The 19,830-nt window shown below is 49.6% G+C and overlaps 1 protein-coding gene across 1 annotated transcript; it reads left to right on the top strand.

The window, feature by feature from the left end:
- The first annotated feature begins 6,170 nt into the window (after positions 1 to 6,170).
- Positions 6,171 to 9,261, top strand: LOC141729805 (uncharacterized). The gene is made up of 2 exons (XM_074545523.1): positions 6,171 to 7,858; positions 8,744 to 9,261. Exon 1 carries the CDS (start codon positions 6,768 to 6,770, stop codon positions 7,692 to 7,694), a length of 927 nt encoding a protein of 308 aa, XP_074401624.1. The 5' UTR covers positions 6,171 to 6,767; the 3' UTR covers positions 7,695 to 7,858; positions 8,744 to 9,261.
- The last annotated feature ends 10,569 nt before the right edge of the window (positions 9,262 to 19,830 follow it).

The raw sequence follows: 19,830 nt of genomic DNA, 5'->3' as shown, positions 1-19,830 counted from the left end.
ATGGTTCCAGCTCTTAAAGTGAACACTTGTACTCTTGCCCTGTAGTTTATATCTATCGTATTTTTGTTATTTTGCAAGATTTCACGGCTTTGCAAAATATTGTGCATTTGACTCTTTGGAACCTGTCAGATCGTTCTTTGGTGCAGCACCACCTCATGGGACACCTGGCTGCTGTCCTGAAGGGGTTGGTCGTAAATCCTGGAGGGTTTATAAGTCTTCTGTCCCCAGGGAGCTATCGTGCTTTGTTTGCTTTTGTTCTGTTTGTTAGGCGCTGCTTCTCACTGGAAGTATGAATTTCAAACTACCCTGTTCTTTTTTTAACTGTTTCCCTGGTTCTCTCCCTACGGCAGGGAAAGACTCTCGTGTCCTTGTCGTCAGGCTCGGTGCTGTCCAAGAAGATACAGAGACTAAAACAATCATAAGAAGCAAAATATGACTGCAGGGAAAACAAGCTGGAGAGAACAAAAGGTGGTATTGTTATCCTTACCCTCTATTAGAAACATCCACTGTGCTTTGATGCTGGTAGCTGCCAGGGGCTTGTTAGCTCTTTGTAGGCAGGTGTGGGTGTTCACTTGTAGGTTTTTTCTCTGGACAAGTCAATTCAATCTTTGCTAAGCTTATATTTGCAGATTACTCTCTAGCACAGTCCAGCATGACATTTTTGAATGTTGTAAAAATACCATGTTACTTGGAAATTGCTAATGATGAGAAGCCTTAGGGGAAAAAGAAGATTTCAGGGTTGGAAGATGTGAGAAGAATTTTGTGGGGATGTGAGACTGAAATAAAGTGCACTTGAAGCTGGACTGGCATGCTGGCAGATCCCCTATTAAAGAGTAGTGCTTAAATTAGCCTGGGGGTTGCCCATTGTTTCTGTAGAAATCAATGTTTCCTGGTCTTCAGAAGTAAGCTGCTTTGAAACGCTGGAAGGTGCAGCATAGTGACAATCCCCGTGCTTTGGATTAAAAGCAGATTGCTGAAGGGTGATAGGCTTTTGTCTTTTCCTAGAAGTCGATGTAATTCTATCGAGGAGTTTTTAATTCTGTGTTGCCATGTCATCCCTCAGAGCCCTGTCGTACTAATCGTCATACAGATGCAAAACAAAAAATCAGACCCTGTCCCAGCCACTTAGAGCCCAGAACACGATTTCCTCGGGCTGCCATTTGTGCGCCATCAGTACTCACCAGGGAAGCGAGCCGGGGATGTTGCAGCTGTTGGGAACAAACCGCTTCTCGTCACACAGAAATGGAATTCGGACGACGCCTCGGCCAGCCCCTCTCTGCCGTCGTCTCCTGAATCTGCAGCAGAGCAGTTCCAGTCCGTCCGGGTACGTGTAATCCAGCTCCTGACGATCTGAGCACACGGAGCAGCGCTCAGCTGCCGTGGGGGCTCAGGGAAGGCAGAGTGTGCATTGTCATCTTCCTGAACCTACAGACCAATCAAAGTGAGAAGCCACAGGGTGGAAATCAGTCGCATATATGCTAAATAAAACTTGCAGATTTATTTAAGAATTGTTTCTGCTTGTTCTTTTTTGTGCTTCTGTGCTTAGAAAACATCCCTATAAAATCAGTTCAGTTCATCAGTTGAACCTTTGTTTGCAGACCCTCACTGAGCAGAATTTGTTGCAGACTCAGTGCACGCTGCGCTGGAGTGTGAGGAGCTCAGTGCACTGCCGGGAGTGTGAGGAGCTCATGTGTGCTACTTTTTGCTTTAGGACGCTCTAAGGTATTTATTCCTTTTGGCATACATGATGAGAATTCCCAAGAGAGGTAGTTATAAGGTATGATATTGGGAAAAAGCCTGTGTGGTTGGAATGTTGTTGCTGTCAAAAGTTAATTTTTTCTTAGCCAGTAGTTAGCTTTTTGCTTTATTTTTGTGGTAGCAGTATTTTATTGTTTAAAAAATTGCTTCAAAATAACTTCAGTGGCTGGCCATCGGTACCTTGTTCAGATTTGCCTATTTGCTTGTAGCTAAAATGTTCACATCTTATCATTCTGTTTAAGAAACTGCTGCTCAGCCAACTAATAACTGAATATCTATCTGTCTGGGACATGGGGACAGGATTTAGGTAATGTCTTTGGTTCCAGAAGAGAGTTCCTGTGTAGTTTCTAAATAGAGGAGAAGAGGGTGAAGACTCGGGGCTCTGATGCCATTGGGGCACCCCAAGGTCCCCAGGAGAGGAAGCCCCACTGGGGTGAAGGAGCAGGTGTGTTCTCATGTAATATAGAATAAATGACAAATATAAACATGAAAATTGTAATCATGAAAATATTTTTTTAAATAGCTAAATAAAGCAGGTTTTTTTATTTGTCAATAGGCAGTGTTTTGATTATAAAAATTATAAATGCAAATAATATAAAGGTAGAAATCTAAGTATAGGAATATATCATAAATATATAAATATATATATATATAAAGTTTAAAAACATAAGAAAAAATTAGTTGTCGCAGTAGATATGATACATAATATAAATAAATACATTTATAGAATTTTTTCTATGTTCTAAAAATACCATGTTACTTGGAAATTGCTAATGATGAGAAGCTTTAGGGAAAAATAAGATTTCAGGGTTGGGAGATGTGAGAAGAATTTTGTGGGGATGTTAGACTGAAATAAAGCACACTTGAATTATTATAATAATATATTATAATATTATAATGTATAATATTATATAAAATATATATTATATATAGTTTTTAATACACTTCATCAAAAGAAACTATAAATATAAATGGGAGTATAATTATACTAAGTATAAAAATATTTCAATATCGTTTGAAAGAAGGTTTTTTTTGTATTTATTTGGTTAGAGATGGGGGCTTTATTTTGAATAAAAGTATTATAGAAATAGAAATCTAAATATAGAAATATACAATCTACAGAGAAAGATATTTGTAAAAACACGAGCGAACGACGCCTCCTTCGGCCGAATGGAACGAGCTCAGCGGCACCAAGGCGAGACCGGCCGAACCTGACGGCCTCGAGCGAACCGAGGCCAGGCTTGCGAGGCTGCCTGAACGGAGCCGAGCTCAGGCGAACCGAGCCCGCTGCTCTCGTGCGCGCTAATTAGCCCCTGTGCCGCCCCGCGCTCCCGGTCGTGTCCGTGCGATGGGCGGGCCGCCCGCGGGACGCGGCAGCAGGAGAGCCCCGAGCCGGGCGCGTTTAACGTGAGGCGGCGCCGCTTGCCCGCCCTTAGGGAGCCGAGCCGAGGCGCGCCGAACGCACGGAGAGCGGCTCCGAGTTCGGCCGAATGAAGCCGAGCTGCGCCGAACGCACGGAGAGGCTCCGAGTTCGGCCGAAGCGAGCCGAACGCACGGAAAGGCTCCGAGTTCGGCCGAAGCGAGCCGAGCCGCGCCGAGCGCCTAGAGCGGCTGCGAGTTCCGCCGAAGCGAGCCGAGGCGCGACGAAAGGCGAGTCCAGCCGAATGCAGCCTACAATAGCCGAGTTTAGCCGATTACAGCTGAATTTAGCCGAGCAGCTGTGAGCTGAAATAAACAGGGCCAGGAGACTTCTTCTCCTTTATAATGCCTTTATTAAAAGTGATCAGCTCAGGATTGCGCGGCTCGGCAGGGCTGCAGTCCCCGTCGCGTCTCCCAGGGCGACTCAGAGGAGGATATGCGCAGCTCCGTCCACTAGGAGCAGAGCCGGGGGATCCAGTCCTCGTGGGAGCTTTTTAGGGCTTGATGTCCCTTTTAGATGTTGCGTTGTCAGTGCGGTCCCCTCAGTCTCAGCGCTGGGGACGACTCCCAAGGTCAGGGCGAGAGGGGCTCCGCATCTCTGCAGGCTCAGCACTTGGCTCCTCACATCCAGACATCACCTTAGTCTCTCAATTCGTAATTGGCTCGTTGTTTTTGGGGTTTTCTCGTTGCATTTCGAGTCGTGGTCCCACAAAGCTTTCTGGACTTTGGAGTCACTTTGCATAACCCCCCCCCACCCTCTCAGGTGTCTTCCCTATGTTGTAAGAGAGCACAGCCTCGGGGGAAGGGTCCACCGCACACAGCCAGGCTTTTTACTAATACAAAAGAAGAGATAAGCCTCAACGACCCGGTATTACAATAACAAAGCACTAAGTATCCTGGCAGAGACCGACCTGATGGCGTCCCTGCAACTCCGTCTCACAAAAAAAATATTAACTGAATTTTTGTTCATAACATGAGCCTTGAGGTGAGCGTGTATCATTGCCGGCTTGGGATTGAATGAAATGCACTAAGTAAACGAGCGCTGGGGAGGGAGGCAGGGAAAGCCTCTCTTAACGTTTACCAATTCTTCCGTCAAACTCATCACGGCAGGACAGGGTGAAGACTGAAAGTGTACGAAGATGTGGAGGGAAACAGAGAATCTGACAGGAGCATCGAACGCACAAGTGCACGAATTTCGCTTTTTGCTTGGATGTAAACTCAGAAGTTGTAAGGAATTTGGGAAAGGGACATTTCAGAAGGAGAAGGAGGAGAAGTTGTTGTTACAGTCCTGGCAAAATCTTTTGTTCTAGCTAATAAAAGAAGTTAGTTTAGAAAACAAAAAGAAAAAAAAATGTAGTTTTTCTTTACTTGACTATTATATTCATTGGTGGTATATGGTGTGTTGTTTTATTTCTTGGTATTATTAACTCAGTGTAAGTTGTTTTTTGAGTGAACTAACTTTCTGGATGGGTTGGTTTGTATTTGAGGCAGGATTGATTTCAATAGGTTTCTTTCATAGACTTCTGATAGGTATTACTGGGGTTTTGGTTTTGTTTACTGTATGCATAAACATACAGCTTTGGTTGGGCCAGCTGGGCTGCCGGAGTTTGTGGGTGTGAATTTATTCGATGGCTTTGGTTAAATGCAGTGTTTAATTTTTGAAAGGTTTTTCAATGTAGTGGTTTTAAGGTGGTTTTTAGAATTGATTGTATGGTTTGATGTTGTTTATAGTTGCTGTCCGGTAAGGGATGTGGTGTGAGTTCTTGAACGTTATGGTTTTGGTGTTCCTAAGTTCCGTTTTCTTTCTCGTTCGATAGGTTTTTTTAGTTTTATTGTTGTGACAGGGGCATTTATGTGGTGGGTTTTTATAGGCAATATGTTTTTTAATGTGGGTAGTGATATTTTTTAGTATTTTAACAGTTTAGATTTTTTATTTTCATGCTTTGTATGAGGTTTTTTTGAATTGCAAAATAACTTTTATAGGTTATTGGTTTTTATTTGTGCATTAGCATAAAGGTAGAGCTTTGGGGGCTTTTTGAGTCAGTTGTACAGTTTTGAGTCTAGTGAGTTGGTTTGATTTCATTTTTAATGGGTGTTTGTTTTTCTTAGCAGTTGTGTCATTTTCAAGGTGTATTTGAGTTTTTTGGGGTTTTTGAGATATTGGTTTAGGAGGAAGTTGATGATGAGCATGTGCGCAGGTTTTGGGCTAGTTATAGTGGGATTTAAAACTTATTTTCAGTTAGGTTTATTTGAGTTTTTATTAGGGTTCAATGTTGTGGGATGTTTGTTCCGTTAGTAATAGAAATAGGTTTTGTTTTGATGTGCTGCGATGGGATGAGCGTGTGCTGCGTGCCGGTGCTGACAAAGGTACGGTATTGTTGTGGTTCTGGTGTGTCGGGTTAATGAACTTATATGGTTTAATATAGAGATGAAAATAGAAATAAATATAAATTTAAAAAGAAATATAACATTAGAGTGGTAAACATAAATATAGATAACAGATGCACATATAAAACTATAATTCATGGTATGGAATTGTAACATATTGTCATATAGATAAATGATAGTCTATTATATATATACAAAGATATATAAATATAGATTGTAAATATAAAAATATTTAAATACAGTTAAAATAAATTGGGGGTTTTATTAGGTTATAGGCTAGTGTTTTTAAAATAAATAATATAAATAGAAATAAAATAAAAAATCAGATACAAATATATGTGGAAATACAAATATCTATAAATATTTAATTGAAATAAATATAAGTAAAAGAAATATATAATAGAGAAATTTTATATCTATAATCAGCATAATCTGCTGATTATGGTATTGTGTTGAAATACTTGGCCTCCCCTGCAGTAGCCCCACACTTAACTCGATGGCCTCCCCCAGCAGGTCCCAAAACACCTGGATGCAGATCAGCTTAAGCTTCACTGATGTGATAAACAGAGTTCACTCTTTAAAATTTTTACAAGTTTAACAAAGGATAAAAGGACAAAATAATCCAGCACTGGGATGCTTTTAGCACACAGCCAAAGAGCACAGAGGTAGCTTAAAATCACGTTCACTATATACTGTTACATTGCTGAGGTCACATGCATATTCATTAACTTACACATTATTCAAACATTCCTTTGACTTTTTGATGTTCCAGGAACTCTCTTGTTTAGTTTTAACCTCTGACTTGTCTGCAGAACATTCTGTAAATTAGGTCTACATATTTTATTTCTTCCTGTAGTTTTATCCTGTTGCTTCACACTCCCTGATAACGCCCGATAAGAGTCGATAAATCCTTCCTGGATGCTTAAGCTCTTTTTGTCACTATTATCTTATCACTTGGTAGGGGCAGTCTGCAGTTATAAGAAACAGAATAATTGCTTTACACCGTTTTCTGAGTTAGTTACATAGAAGTATTTTAGTTTTTATTTTAACATTTTGCTAAAGCCTACGATATATTTATCACGCTACTATTCATATGAAATATACAGTGTATACATAAACTGACATATTACACTATACAAAGCAGTTAAAAGTAAGTATAAGTTTTACCATATCAAAATACTTGTAATGCAAAAAGCTATTCTATGAATGTGAAAGCCAATATTGTTTCATCATCTATAACATCCGACGACGAGGGTGAGCAGCGGGCCCGCAGCAGGCAGAGGGCGGGCAGGGGGACGCGGGCACTTAACTTTGGCCAGGGTGCTGATCTCGGCCAGTCGGGGCAGGCCAAGTCCCCGCAGAAGCGGAAGCACTGCGGTACAAGAGGCACCCAGAGCCCGCAGCGGGCGCTGCACGCCCTCCCCGCTCCCGAGCCCTCTCCTCACCAAATCGCCGCCGCTCCCTGGTCCGCCCTGCTGTCGCAAAGACGACCCGGAACCCCTCCCGGGCTACACTCCTCTCCGCCCCCTGCCCCGAGTGCCCAAGGGAGCGCTCCGGTAGGGGCTCTGCGGGGGTCTTTTCCCCGGGACCTGGGCACGAGAGAGGGCCGGAGAAGGGGACGGGGGTTTCGCGAGCGGGACCCCCGGCGCCTGCGAGCCCTTCGGGCAGCCCGAGCTCCGCCCCACGCTCCCAGGGGCCGCAGCCTGACGGCTCCCAAGCCTGCCAATCACGGCTCGCCTTTCTCAGCCCGCCCTGTCCAATCACAGCCGCCCTGTCAAACAGGAAGCGGTCCCGCCGATCTCAGCCGGCTCAGTGGCGGCTCGACCCCTCAGACTGGCCCCGCTCCCGCCACCGCCGCTTTGGGAGCCGGCGGAGCAGTGTCCTCGCTGCCTCGGCAGGCGCTGTTGCGGACGGGAAGGGCGGCCGGGAGCTTCCAGTTCAGGTCCTGGTCGGGATCAGGTTCTGGTCCAGGGAAACGGGCAGGCGGCGGGGAGCAGGCTGACGCGGCCACTGCAATGGCGGCGGCGGGCGCAGCACTTGAGGGGACCGCGGGGAGTCACGGAGCCGAGCGCGGCGGGAATGGGCGGGCTAGGATTGGTGGAGCCGGCAGGCGCTGCCTCGGGTTGTGATTGGCTGGCTGGTCCGCCCGTGGGGCATAAATAGCGTGCGTTGGGGCGGCAATGGCGTCAGTTCGGCGGTGAAGCTGGGAGCGACGGGAGCTGCGGATGCGCGATCTGAGGAGCGGCGCTGCGCCAGGACGGGCCCCCCGCGGCAGCTGATCCGGGGAGCGCCGGTGAGCACGGACGCGACGCCTGCGGTAGTATCTGGGGGCCGGCCGTGTCCAGTTCTTTCTGCCGCGCCCTGCGTGGCTCGGGTAGCCGGCGGCTGGTGTGGGGTCTGGAGTGGCGCGGGGGGGGGCGGCAGGCCCGCCTGCTGTCACTGGGGGCTGGGAAGTAGCCGTTTCGCGGTTTCTGGATTTAAAGAAATGTTCAGAATACGAGGAATAAAGGTTGCTTTTTGCATTTTTATTACTTTAGTTTGGTTTTACTTGTAACTTTGTTTTCTTTATTGTGTTGTTTTATTATTGCTCGTTTTATTACATCTTTTTGGTTTGATTTGTTTTCTTTACTAGATATCTCATGTTAATTTGGTAAGGGTTGTGGGACTGGAGCTGGAACACCAGTTGTGAGAGCAGTGGGCACATAAAACCCCAGGGTGTGGAATAATGACTTTGGCATGAGTCAGGCCCAAAACAATGTGGAGTAGTGGAAGTGCTGGGGCTAGATAAATGCCTTGGGAGGAAGGCATGGAGCTGCAGTACAGGGCCTGCAGGTTATGCCTGGGGGTTCCCAGCCCCTGCCCTGTGGTGCCAACAAGGGGCTGAGTGTGTGGGGGCTCAGAGGGTTCTAGGGCCCAAGAACCAGCCCAAGGGTGCACTTTGGGATGGGGGAGCAGTAGTTCAGTGGCTATTCCCAGCCCCTGGAGCTGCCTGAGGGGAGGTGAGGGGGCCTTTGTGCAGGTGCTGGCCTGAGAGCCACGGTGAGGGGGAAGGTGGATGTTGAGCTTCAGGCCTCCAGTGTCCCCAGAGCTGGGATGCCACTGAGGTGGGTGGGTGGATGCGACAGCTTCTAGAAATATTGAAACGATGGCAGTAACTGATTTGTGGCCTTATCAACAGCCCCAAGGTGCAGTGAGAAGCATGAGCGGCTTTTAGCTGCAGCCAGTAGGAAGCTGAGGAACTGGAGCTGAGGCAGCAGAGCTGGAGGAGACAGAAATATGGTAGGGTTTGGGGTAAAACCCCTGTGGGGCTGGGATAGGGATTGTGGAGCGGGGAGGTGACCTGCGTGGTTGGAATTGAAATTGCTCTAAGGACTGTGATCTGAGCTCAAGAACTAGAGCTAAAACAAAGATCCCGTCCTGAGAAGCAGAAGTAGTATTGTGAGGCACTACCGTGAAGATGTTGAGCAGGAAGTGCAAGAGAAGAGCTGGCAGTAAAATAAAGCTTGTGGGTGGAGAGCTGAAAGAGCTGAAATCACTGGGCCTGGTCTTGTCATCATTGTGGGACTGGAATTGCAGCTTAACACATCATAGCAATCTAACGCCTGTACTGACACTGTATTGTTCTTGCGCCGAGATCACTGTAGTCCTGTTACTCGGATGCAGGGGCTGGGTATTGCGACCGGTAGTAGAACAGGATGTGTGGAGTGGGAAAAGGGGGCTGCAAGCTTGCGCCTGAAAACCCCGTCGATGCTAGGATATTGCCTGTGCCGGTGATGGCACCTCTTGGGGTGCAGCTGAAATCTCTGTGGGTCTTGGAAATGGACTGCTGGGCTGGCACTTTGAATGAAAATGGCAAAGGCACTAGATCTGTGAACGCGGCTCTGGGCATCCAGGAGAACTAATGCAGGGGTGGGCAAAGTGACTGGGGACTGCTCGGTGGGAGCTAAAATCACTGCAGGGCTAGGATATGGACGGTGGGGTGGGCTTCCAGAGGCTCGTGCGGGAGCTGAATTGTTGCCGAGCTGGGGCCAAGAGCAAGATGCTGCCATTTGAAGCTGGAGCAACACAGAGCTGGAGCTGGAAGAAGAGAGCTGGCAGTAAAATAAAGCTTGTGGGTGAAGAGGTGAAAGAGCTGAAATCACTGGGCCTGGTCTTGTCATCATTGTGGGTCTGGGATCGGGGCTGCACACAACATAGGAACTGTAGGGCTGGCACAGAGACCGTAAAATAAAGCTTGTGGGCGAAGAGGTGAAAGAGCTGAAATCACTGGGCCTGGTCTTGTCATCATTGTGGGTCTGGGATCGGGGCTGCACACAACATAGGAACTGTAGGTGCTGGCACAGAGACCGTAAAATAAAGCTTGTGGGCGAAGAGGTGAAAGAGCTGAAATCACTGGGCCTGCACTTGTCATCATTGTGGGACTGGAATTGCAGCTTAACACATCATAGCAATATAAGGCCGTTCTGACACTCTATTGTTCTTGCGCCGAGATCACTGTAGTCCTGTTACTCGGATGCAGGGGCTGGGTATTGCGACCGATAGTAGAACAGCAGGTATGGAGTGGGAAAAGGGGGCTGCAAGCTTGCGCCTGAAAACCCCGTCGATGCTAGGATATTGCCTGTGCCGGTGATGGCACCTCTTGGGGTGCAGCTGAAATCTCTGTGGGTCTTGGAAATGGACTGCTGGGCTGGCACTTTGAAAATGGCAAAGGCAGTAGATCTGTGAACGGGGCTCTGGGCATCCAGGAGAACTAATGCAGGGGTGGGCAGAGTGACTGGGGACTGCTCGGTGGGAGCTAAAATCACTGCAGGGCTAGGATATGGACGGTGGGGTGGGCTTCCAGAGGCTCGTGCGGGACCTGAATTGTTGCCGAGCTGGGGCCAAGAGCAAGATGCTGCCATGTGAAGCTGGAGCAACACAGAGCTGGAGCTGGAAGAAGAGAGCTGGCAGTAAAATAAAGCTTGTGGGTGAAGAGGTGAAAGAGCTGAAATCACTGGGCCTGGTCTTGTCATCATTGTGGGTCTGGGATCGGGGCTGCACACAACATAGGAACTGTAGGGCCGGCACAGAGACCGTAAAATAAAGCTTGTGGGCGAAGAGGTGAAAGAGCTGAAATCACTGGGCCTGGTCTTGTCATCATTGTGGGACTGGAATTGCAGCTTAACACATCATAGCAATCTAACGCCTGTACTGACACTGTATTGTTCTTGCGCCGAGATCACTGTAGTCCTGTTACTCGGATGCAGGGGCTGGGTATTGCGACCGGTAGTAGAACAGGATGTGTGGAGTGGGAAAAGGGGGCTGCAAGCTTGCGCCTGAAAACCCCGTCGATCCTAGGATATTGCCTGCGCCGGTGATGGCACCTCTTGGGGCGCAGCTGAAATCTCTGTGGGTCTTGGAAATGGACTGCTGGGCTGGCACTTTGAATGAAAATGGCAAAGGCACTAGATCTGTGAACGCGGCTCTGGGCATCCAGGAGAACTAATGCAGGGGTGGGCAAAGTGACTGGGGACTGCTCGGTGGGAGCTAAAATCACTGCAGGGCTAGGATATGGACGGTGGGGTGGGCTTCCAGAGGCTCGTGCGGGAGCTGAATTGTTGCCGAGCTGGGGCCAAGAGCAAGATGCTGCCATTTGAAGCTGGAGCAACACAGAGCTGGAGCTGGAAGAAGAGAGCTGGCAGTAAAATAAAGCTTGTGGGTGAAGAGGTGAAAGAGCTGAAATCACTGGGCCTGGTCTTGTCATCATTGTGGGTCTGGGATCGGGGCTGCACACAACATAGGAACTGTAGGGCTGGCACAGAGACCGTAAAATAAAGCTTGTGGGCGAAGAGGTGAAAGAGCTGAAATCACTGGGCCTGGTCTTGTCATCATTGTGGGTCTGGGATCGGGGCTGCACACAACATAGGAACTGTAGGTGCTGGCACAGAGACCGTAAAATAAAGCTTGTGGGCGAAGAGGTGAAAGAGCTGAAATCACTGGGCCTGCACTTGTCATCATTGTGGGACTGGAATTGCAGCTTAACACATCATAGCAATATAAGGCCGTTCTGACACTCTATTGTTCTTGCGCCGAGATCACTGTAGTCCTGTTACTCGGATGCAGGGGCTGGGTATTGCGACCGATAGTAGAACAGCAGGTATGGAGTGGGAAAAGGGGGCTGCAAGCTTGCGCCTGAAAACCCCGTCGATGCTAGGATATTGCCTGTGCCGGTGATGGCACCTCTTGGGGTGCAGCTGAAATCTCTGTGGGTCTTGGAAATGGACTGCTGGGCTGGCACTTTGAAAATGGCAAAGGCAGTAGATCTGTGAACGGGGCTCTGGGCATCCAGGAGAACTAATGCAGGGGTGAGCAGAGTGACTGGGGACTGCTCGGTGGGAGCTAAAATCACTGCAGGGCTAGGATATGGACGGTGGGGTGGGCTTCCAGAGGCTCGTGCGGGACCTGAATTGTTGCCGAGCTGGGGCCAAGAGCAAGATGCTGCCATGTGAAGCTGGAGCAACACAGAGCTGGAGCTGGAAGAAGAGAGCTGGCAGTAAAATAAAGCTTGTGGGTGAAGAGGTGAAAGAGCTGAAATCACTGGGCCTGGTCTTGTCATCATTGTGGGTCTGGGATCGGGGCTGCACACAACATAGGAACTGTAGGGCCGGCACAGAGACCGTAAAATAAAGCTTGTGGGCGAAGAGGTGAAAGAGCTGAAATCACTGGGCCTGGTCTTGTCATCATTGTGGGACTGGAATTGCAGCTTAACACATCATAGCAATCTAACGCCTGTACTGACACTGTATTGTTCTTGCGCCGAGATCACTGTAGTCCTGTTACTCGGATGCAGGGGCTGGGTATTGCGACCGGTAGTAGAACAGGATGTGTGGAGTGGGAAAAGGGGGCTGCAAGCTTGCGCCTGAAAACCCCGTCGATGCTAGGATATTGCCTGTGCCGGTGATGGCACCTCTTGGGGTGCAGCTGAAATCTCTGTGGGTCTTGGAAATGGACTGCTGGGCTGGCACTTTGAATGAAAATGGCAAAGGCACTAGATCTGTGAACGCGGCTCTGGGCATCCAGGAGAACTAATGCAGGGGTGGGCAAAGTGACTGGGGACTGCTCGGTGGGAGCTAAAATCACTGCAGGGCTAGGATATGGACGGTGGGGTGGGCTTCCAGAGGCTCGTGCGGGAGCTGAATTGTTGCCGAGCTGGGGCCAAGAGCAAGATGCTGCCATTTGAAGCTGGAGCAACACAGAGCTGGAGCTGGAAGAAGAGAGCTGGCAGTAAAATAAAGCTTGTGGGTGAAGAGGTGAAAGAGCTGAAATCACTGGGCCTGGTCTTGTCATCATTGTGGGTCTGGGATCGGGGCTGCACACAACATAGGAACTGTAGGGCTGGCACAGAGACCGTAAAATAAAGCTTGTGGGCGAAGAGGTGAAAGAGCTGAAATCACTGGGCCTGGTCTTGTCATCATTGTGGGTCTGGGATCGGGGCTGCACACAACATAGGAACTGTAGGTGCTGGCACAGAGACCGTAAAATAAAGCTTGTGGGCGAAGAGGTGAAAGAGCTGAAATCACTGGGCCTGCACTTGTCATCATTGTGGGACTGGAATTGCAGCTTAACACATCATAGCAATATAAGGCCGTTCTGACACTCTATTGTTCTTGCGCCGAGATCACTGTAGTCCTGTTACTCGGATGCAGGGGCTGGGTATTGCGACCGGTAGTAGAACAGGATGTGTGGAGTGGGAAAAGGGGGCTGCAAGCTTGCGCCTGAAAACCCCGTCGATCCTAGGATATTGCCTGCGCCGGTGATGGCACCTCTTGGGGTGCAGCTGAAATCTCTGTGGGTCTTGGAAATGGACTGCTGGGCTGGCACTTTGAATGAAAATGGCAAAGGCACTAGATCTGTGAACGCGGCTCTGGGCATCCAGGAGAACTAATGCAGGGGTGGGCAAAGTGACTGGGGACTGCTCGGTGGGAGCTAAAATCACTGCAGGGCTAGGATATGGATGGTGGGGTGGGCTTCCAGAGGCTCGTGCGGGAGCTGAATTGTTGCCGAGCTGGGGCCAAGAGCAAGATGCTGCCATTTGAAGCTGGAGCAACACAGAGCTGGAGCTGGAAGAAGAGAGCTGGCAGTAAAATAAAGCTTGTGGGTGAAGAGGTGAAAGAGCTGAAATCACTGGGCCTGGTCTTGTCATCATTGTGGGTCTGGGATCGGGGCTGCACACAACATAGGAACTGTAGGGCCGGCACAGAGACCGTAAAATAAAGCTTGTGGGGGAAGAGGTGAAAGAGCTGAAATCACTGGGCCTGGTCTTGTCATCATTGTGGGACTGGAATTGCAGCTTAACACATCATAGCAATCTAACGCCTGTACTGACACTGTATTGTTCTTGCGCCGAGATCACTGTAGTCCTGTTACTCGGATGCAGGGGCTGGGTATTGCGACCGGTAGTAGAACAGGATGTGTGGAGTGGGAAAAGGGGGCTGCAAGCTTGCGCCTGAAAACCTCGTCGATCCTAGGATATTGCCTGCGCCGGTGATGGCACCTCTTGGGGCGCAGCTGAAATCTCTGTGGGTCTTGGAAATGGACTGCTGGGCTGGCACTTTGAATGAAAATGGCAAAGGCACTAGACCTGTGAACGGGGCTCTGGGCATCCAGGAGAACTAATGCAGGAGTGGGCAAAGTGACTGGGGACTGCTCGGTGGGAGCTAAAATCACTGCAGGGCTAGGATATGGACGGTGGGGTGGGCTTCCAGAGGCTCGTGCGGGACCTGAATTGTTGCCGAGCTGGGGCCAAGAGCAAGATGCTGCCATGTGAAGCTGGAGCAACACAGAGCTGGAGCTGGAAGAAGAGAGCTGGCAGTAAAATAAAGCTTGTGGGTGAAGAGGTGAAAGAGCTGAAATCACTGGGCCTGGTCTTGTCATCATTGTGGGTCTGGGATCGGGGCTGCACACAACATAGGAACTGTAGGGCCGGCACAGAGACCGTAAAATAAAGCTTGTGGGCGAAGAGGTGAAAGAGCTGAAATCACTGGGCCTGGTCTTGTCATCACTGTGGGACTGGAATTGCAGCTTAACACATCATAGCAATCTAACGCCTGTACTGACACTGTATTGTTCTTGCGCCGAGATCACTGTAGTCCTGTTACTCGGATGCAGGGGCTGGGTATTGCGACCGGTAGTAGAACAGGATGTGTGGAGTGGGAGAAGGGGGCTGCAAGCTTGCGCCTGAAAACCCCGTCGATGCTAGGATATTGCCTGCGCCGGTGATGGCACCTCTTGGGGTGCAGCTGAAATCTCTGTGGGTCTTGGAAATGGACTGCTGGGCTGGCACTTTGAATGAAAATGGCAAAGGCACTAGATCTGTGAACGGGGCTCTGGGCATCCAGGAGAACTAATGCAGGAGTGGGCAAAGTGACTGGGGACTGCTCGGTGGGAGCTAAAATCACTGCAGGGCTAGGATATGGACGGTGGGGTGGGCTTCCAGAGGCTCGTGCGGGACCTGAATTGTTGCCGAGCTGGGGCCAAGAGCAAGATGCTGCCATGTGAAGCTGGAGCAACACAGAGCTGGAGCTGGAAGAAGAGAGCTGGCAGTAAAATAAAGCTTGTGGGTGAAGAGGTGAAAGAGCTGAAATCACTGGGCCTGCACTTGTCATCATTGTGGGACTGGAATTGCAGCTTAACACATCATAGCAATCTAACGCCTGTACTGACACTGTATTGTTCTTGCGCCGAGATCACTGTAGGCCTGTGACATGGATGCAGGGGCTGGGTATTGTGACCGATAGTAGAACAGCAGGTGTGGAGTGGGAGAAGGGGGCTGCAAGCTTGCGCCTGAAAACCCCGTCGATGCTAGGATATTGCCTGTGCCGGTGATGGCACCTCTTGGGGTGCAGCTGAAATCTCTGTGGGTCTTGGAAATGGACTGCTGGGCTGGCACTTTGAATGAAAATGGCAAAGGCACTAGATCTGTGAACGCGGCTCTGGGCATCCAGGAGAACTAATGCAGGGGTGGGCAAAGTGACTGGGGACTGCTCGGTGGGAGCTAAAATCACTGCAGGGCTAGGATATGGACGGTGGGGTGGGCTTCCAGAGGCTCGTGCGGGAGCTGAATTGTTGCCGAGCTGGGGCCAAGAGCAAGATGCTGCCATTTGAAGCTGGAGCAACACAGAGCTGGAGCTGGAAGAAGAGAGCTGGCAGTAAAATAAAGCTTGTGGGTGAAGAGGTGAAAGAGCTGAAATCACTGGGCCTGGTCTTGTCATCATTGTGGGTCTGGGATCGGGGCTGCACACAACATAGGAACTGTAGGGCTGGCACAGAGACCGTAAAATAAAGCTTGTGGGCGAAGAGGTGAAAGAGCTGAAATCACTGGGCCTGGTCTTGTCATCATTGTGGGTCTGGGATCGGGGCTGCACACAACATAGGAACTGTAGGGCTGGCACAGAGACTGTAAAATAAAGCTTGTGGGCGAAGAGGTGAAAGAGCTGAAATCACTGGGCCTGCACTTGTCATCATTGTGGGACTGGAATTGCAGCTTAACACATCATAGCAATATAAGGCCGTTCTGACACTCTATTGTTCTTGCGCCGAGATCACTGTAGGCCTGTTACTCGGATGCAGGGGCTGGGTATTGCGACCGATAGTAGAACAGCAGGTATGGAGTGGGAAAAGGGGGCTGCAAGCTTGCGCCTGAAAACCCTGTCGATGCTAGGATATTGCCTGCGCCGGTGATGGCACCTCTTGGGGCGCAGCTGAAATCTCTGTGGGTCTTGGAAATGGACTGCTGGGCTGGCACTTTGAAAATGGCAAAGGCACTAGACCTGTGAACGGGGCTCTGGGCATCCAGGAGAACTAATGCAGGGGTGGGCAAAGTGACTGGGGACTGCTCGGTGGGAGCTAAAATCACTGCAGGGCTAGGATATGGACGGTGGGGTGGGCTTCCAGAGGCTCGTGCGGGACCTGAATTGTTGCCGAGCTGGGGCCAAAAGCAAGATGCTGCCATTTGAAGCTGGAGCAACACAGAGCTGGAGCTGGAAGAAGAGAGCTGGCAGTAAAATAAAGCTTGTGGGTGAAGAGGTGAAAGAGCTGAAATCACTGGGCCTGCACTTGTCATCATTGTGGGACTGGAATTGCAGCTTAACACATCATAGCAATCTAATGCCTGTACTGACACTGTATTGTTCTTGCGCCGAGATCACTGTAGTCCTGTTACTCGGATGCAGGGGCTGGGTATTGCGACCGGTAGTAGAACAGGATGTGTGGAGTGGGAAAAGGGGGCTGCAAGCTTGCGCCTGAAAACCCCGTCGATCCTAGGATATTGCCTGCACCGGTGATGGCACCTCTTGGGGCGCAGCTGAAATCTCTGTGGGTCTTGGAAATGGACTGCTGGGCTGGCACTTTGAATGAAAATGGCAAAGGCACTAGATCTGTGAACGGGGCTCTGGGCATCCAGGAGAACTAATGCAGGGGTGGGCAAAGTGACTGGGGACTGCTCGGTGGGAGCTAAAATCACTGCAGGGCTAGGATATGGATGGTGGGGTGGGCTTCCAGAGGCTCGTGCGGGAGCTGAATTGTTGCCGAGCTGGGGCCAAGAGCAAGATGCTGCCATTTGAAGCTGGAGCAACACAGAGCTGGAGCTGGAAGAAGAGAGCTGGCAGTAAAATAAAGCTTGTGGGTGAAGAGGTGAAAGAGCTGAAATCACTGGGCCTGGTCTTGTCATCATTGTGGGTCTGGGATCGGGGCTGCACACAACATAGGAACTGTAGGGCCGGCACAGAGACCGTAAAATAAAGCTTGTGGGGGAAGAGGTGAAAGAGCTGAAATCACTGGGCCTGGTCTTGTCATCATTGTGGGTCTGGGATCGGGGCTGCACACAACATAGGAACTGTAGGGCTGGCACAGAGACCGTAAAATAAAGCTTGTGGGCGAAGAGGTGAAAGAGCTGAAATCACTGGGCCTGCACTTGTCATCATTGTGGGACTGGAATTGCAGCTTAACACATCATAGCAATCTAACGCCTGTACTGACACTGTATTGTTCTTGCGCCGAGATCACTGTAGGCCTGTGACATGGATGCAGGGGCTGGGTATTGTGACCGATAGTAGAACAGCAGGTGTGGAGTGGGAGAAGGGGGCTGCAAGCTTGCGCCTGAAAACCCCGTCGATCCTAGGATATTGCCTGTGCCGGTGATGGCACCTCTTGGGGCGCAGCTGAAATCTCTGTGGGGCTGAGAAGTGGACTGCTGGGCTGGCACTTTGAATGAAAATGGCAAAGGCACTAGATCTGTGAACGCGGCTCTGGGCATCCAGGAGAACTAATGCAGGGGTGGGCAAAGTGACTGGGGACTGCTCGGTGGGAGCTAAAATCACTGCAGGGCTAGGATATGGACGGTGGGGTGGGCTTCCAGAGGCTCGTGCGGGACCTGAATTGTTGCCGAGCTGGGGCCAAGAGCAAGATGCTGCCATGTGAAGCTGGAGCAACACAGAGCTGGAGCTGGAAGAAGAGAGCCGCCATCTTGGATAAGGCTTTGTTTTAATCGGTAATTTTAAAAATTAGGGTTAATTTTAAGGGGTAATTATAAGGGTTACGGTTCATTTTAAGATTAATTGGGTTTCGGGGTGGGGTTGAGGCCTCAGGGTGGGGCTCGGGGTGGGGTTGAGGCCTCGTGGTGGGGCTCGGGGTGGGGTTCAGGCCTCGGGGTGGGGCCCGGGGTGGGGTTGTGGCCTCGGGTGAGGTTGGGGGCGGGGTAAGGGCTAGGGTTAGGGTCAGTGTTAGGGTTAGGGTCAGGGTCATGCCGCTTCCTCCACCACCGGCTCTATACACAGCACCACAGTGGGCAAAAACTGCAGCACCTTGCATGCATCCTTCCGCGTCTCTCCCTCTGCTGGAACTTGAGGAGCTGGGCACGGCTGCATCACCAAGAGATCCCTCTGCAGTGCAGAACCCTGCACAACCGATACCTGATATCCCTAAAAAATCATAAGAAGCAAATATGACTGCAGGGAAAACAAGCTGGAGACAACAAAAGATGGTATTGTTATCCTTACCCTCTGTTAGAAACATCCACTGTGCTTTGATGTGGTAGCTGCCAGGGGCTTGTTAGCTCTTTGTAGGCAGGTGTAGGTGTTCACTTGTAGGTTTTTTCTCTGGACAAGTCAATTCAAACTTTGCTAAGCTTATATTTGCAGATTACTCTCTAGTACAGTCCAGCATGACATTTTGAAATGGTGTAAAAATACCATGTTACTTTGAAATTGGTAACGATGAGAAGCTTTAGGGAAAAATACAATTTCAGGGTTGGAAGATGTGAGAAGAATTTTGTGGGGATGTGAGACTGAAATAAAGTGCACTTGAAGCTGGACTGGCACGCTGGCAGATCCCCTATTAAAGGGTAGTGCTTAAATTAACCTGGGGGTTGCCCATTGTTTCTGTAGAAATCAATGTTTCCTGGTCTTCAGAAGTAAGCTGCTTTGAAAAGCTGGAAGGTGCAGCATAGTGACAATCCGTGTGCTTTGGATTAAAAGTAGATTTCAGAAGGGTGATAGGCTTTTGTCTTTTCCTAGAAGTCGATGTAATTCTATCGAGGAGTTTTTAATTCTGTGTTGCCATGTCATCCCTCAGAGCCCTGTCGTACTAATCGTCATACAGATACAAAACAAAACATCAGACGCTGTCCCAGCCACTTAGAGCCCAGAACACGATTTCCTTGGGCTGCCATTTGTGTGCCATCGGTACTCACCGCGGAAGCGAGCCGGGGATGTTGCAGCTGTTGGGAACAAACCGCTTCTCGTCACACAGAAATGGAATTCGGACGACGCCTCGGCCAGCCCCTCTCTGCCGTCGTCTCCTGAATCTGCAGCAGAGCAGTTCCAGTCCGTCCGGGTACGTGTAATCCAGCTCCTGACGATCTGAGCACACGGAGCAGCGCTCAGCTGCCGTGGGGGCTCAGGGAAGGCAGAGTGTGCATTGTCATCTTCCTGAACCTACAGACCAATCAAAGTGAGAAGCCACAGGGTGGAAATCAGTCGCATATATGCTAAATAAAACTTGCAGATTTATTTAAGAATTGTTTCTGTTCGTTCTTTTTTGTGCTTCTGTGCTTAGAAAACATCCCTACAAAATCAGTTCAGTTCATCAGTTGAACCTTTGTTTGCAGACCCTCACTGAGCAGAATTTGTTGCAGACTCAGTGCACGCTGCGCTGGAGTGTGAGGAGCTCATGTGTGCTACTTTTTGCTTTAGGACGCTCTAAGGTATTTATTCCTTTTGGGATACATGA

This window comes from Zonotrichia albicollis, chromosome 8, assembly GCF_047830755.1.
Source record: "Zonotrichia albicollis isolate bZonAlb1 chromosome 8, bZonAlb1.hap1, whole genome shotgun sequence".
Classification (NCBI taxonomy): domain Eukaryota; kingdom Metazoa; phylum Chordata; class Aves; order Passeriformes; family Passerellidae; genus Zonotrichia; species Zonotrichia albicollis.
The sequence above is the reverse complement of the archived record's forward strand: the minus strand, read 5'-3'. Positions and strand labels throughout refer to the sequence as shown.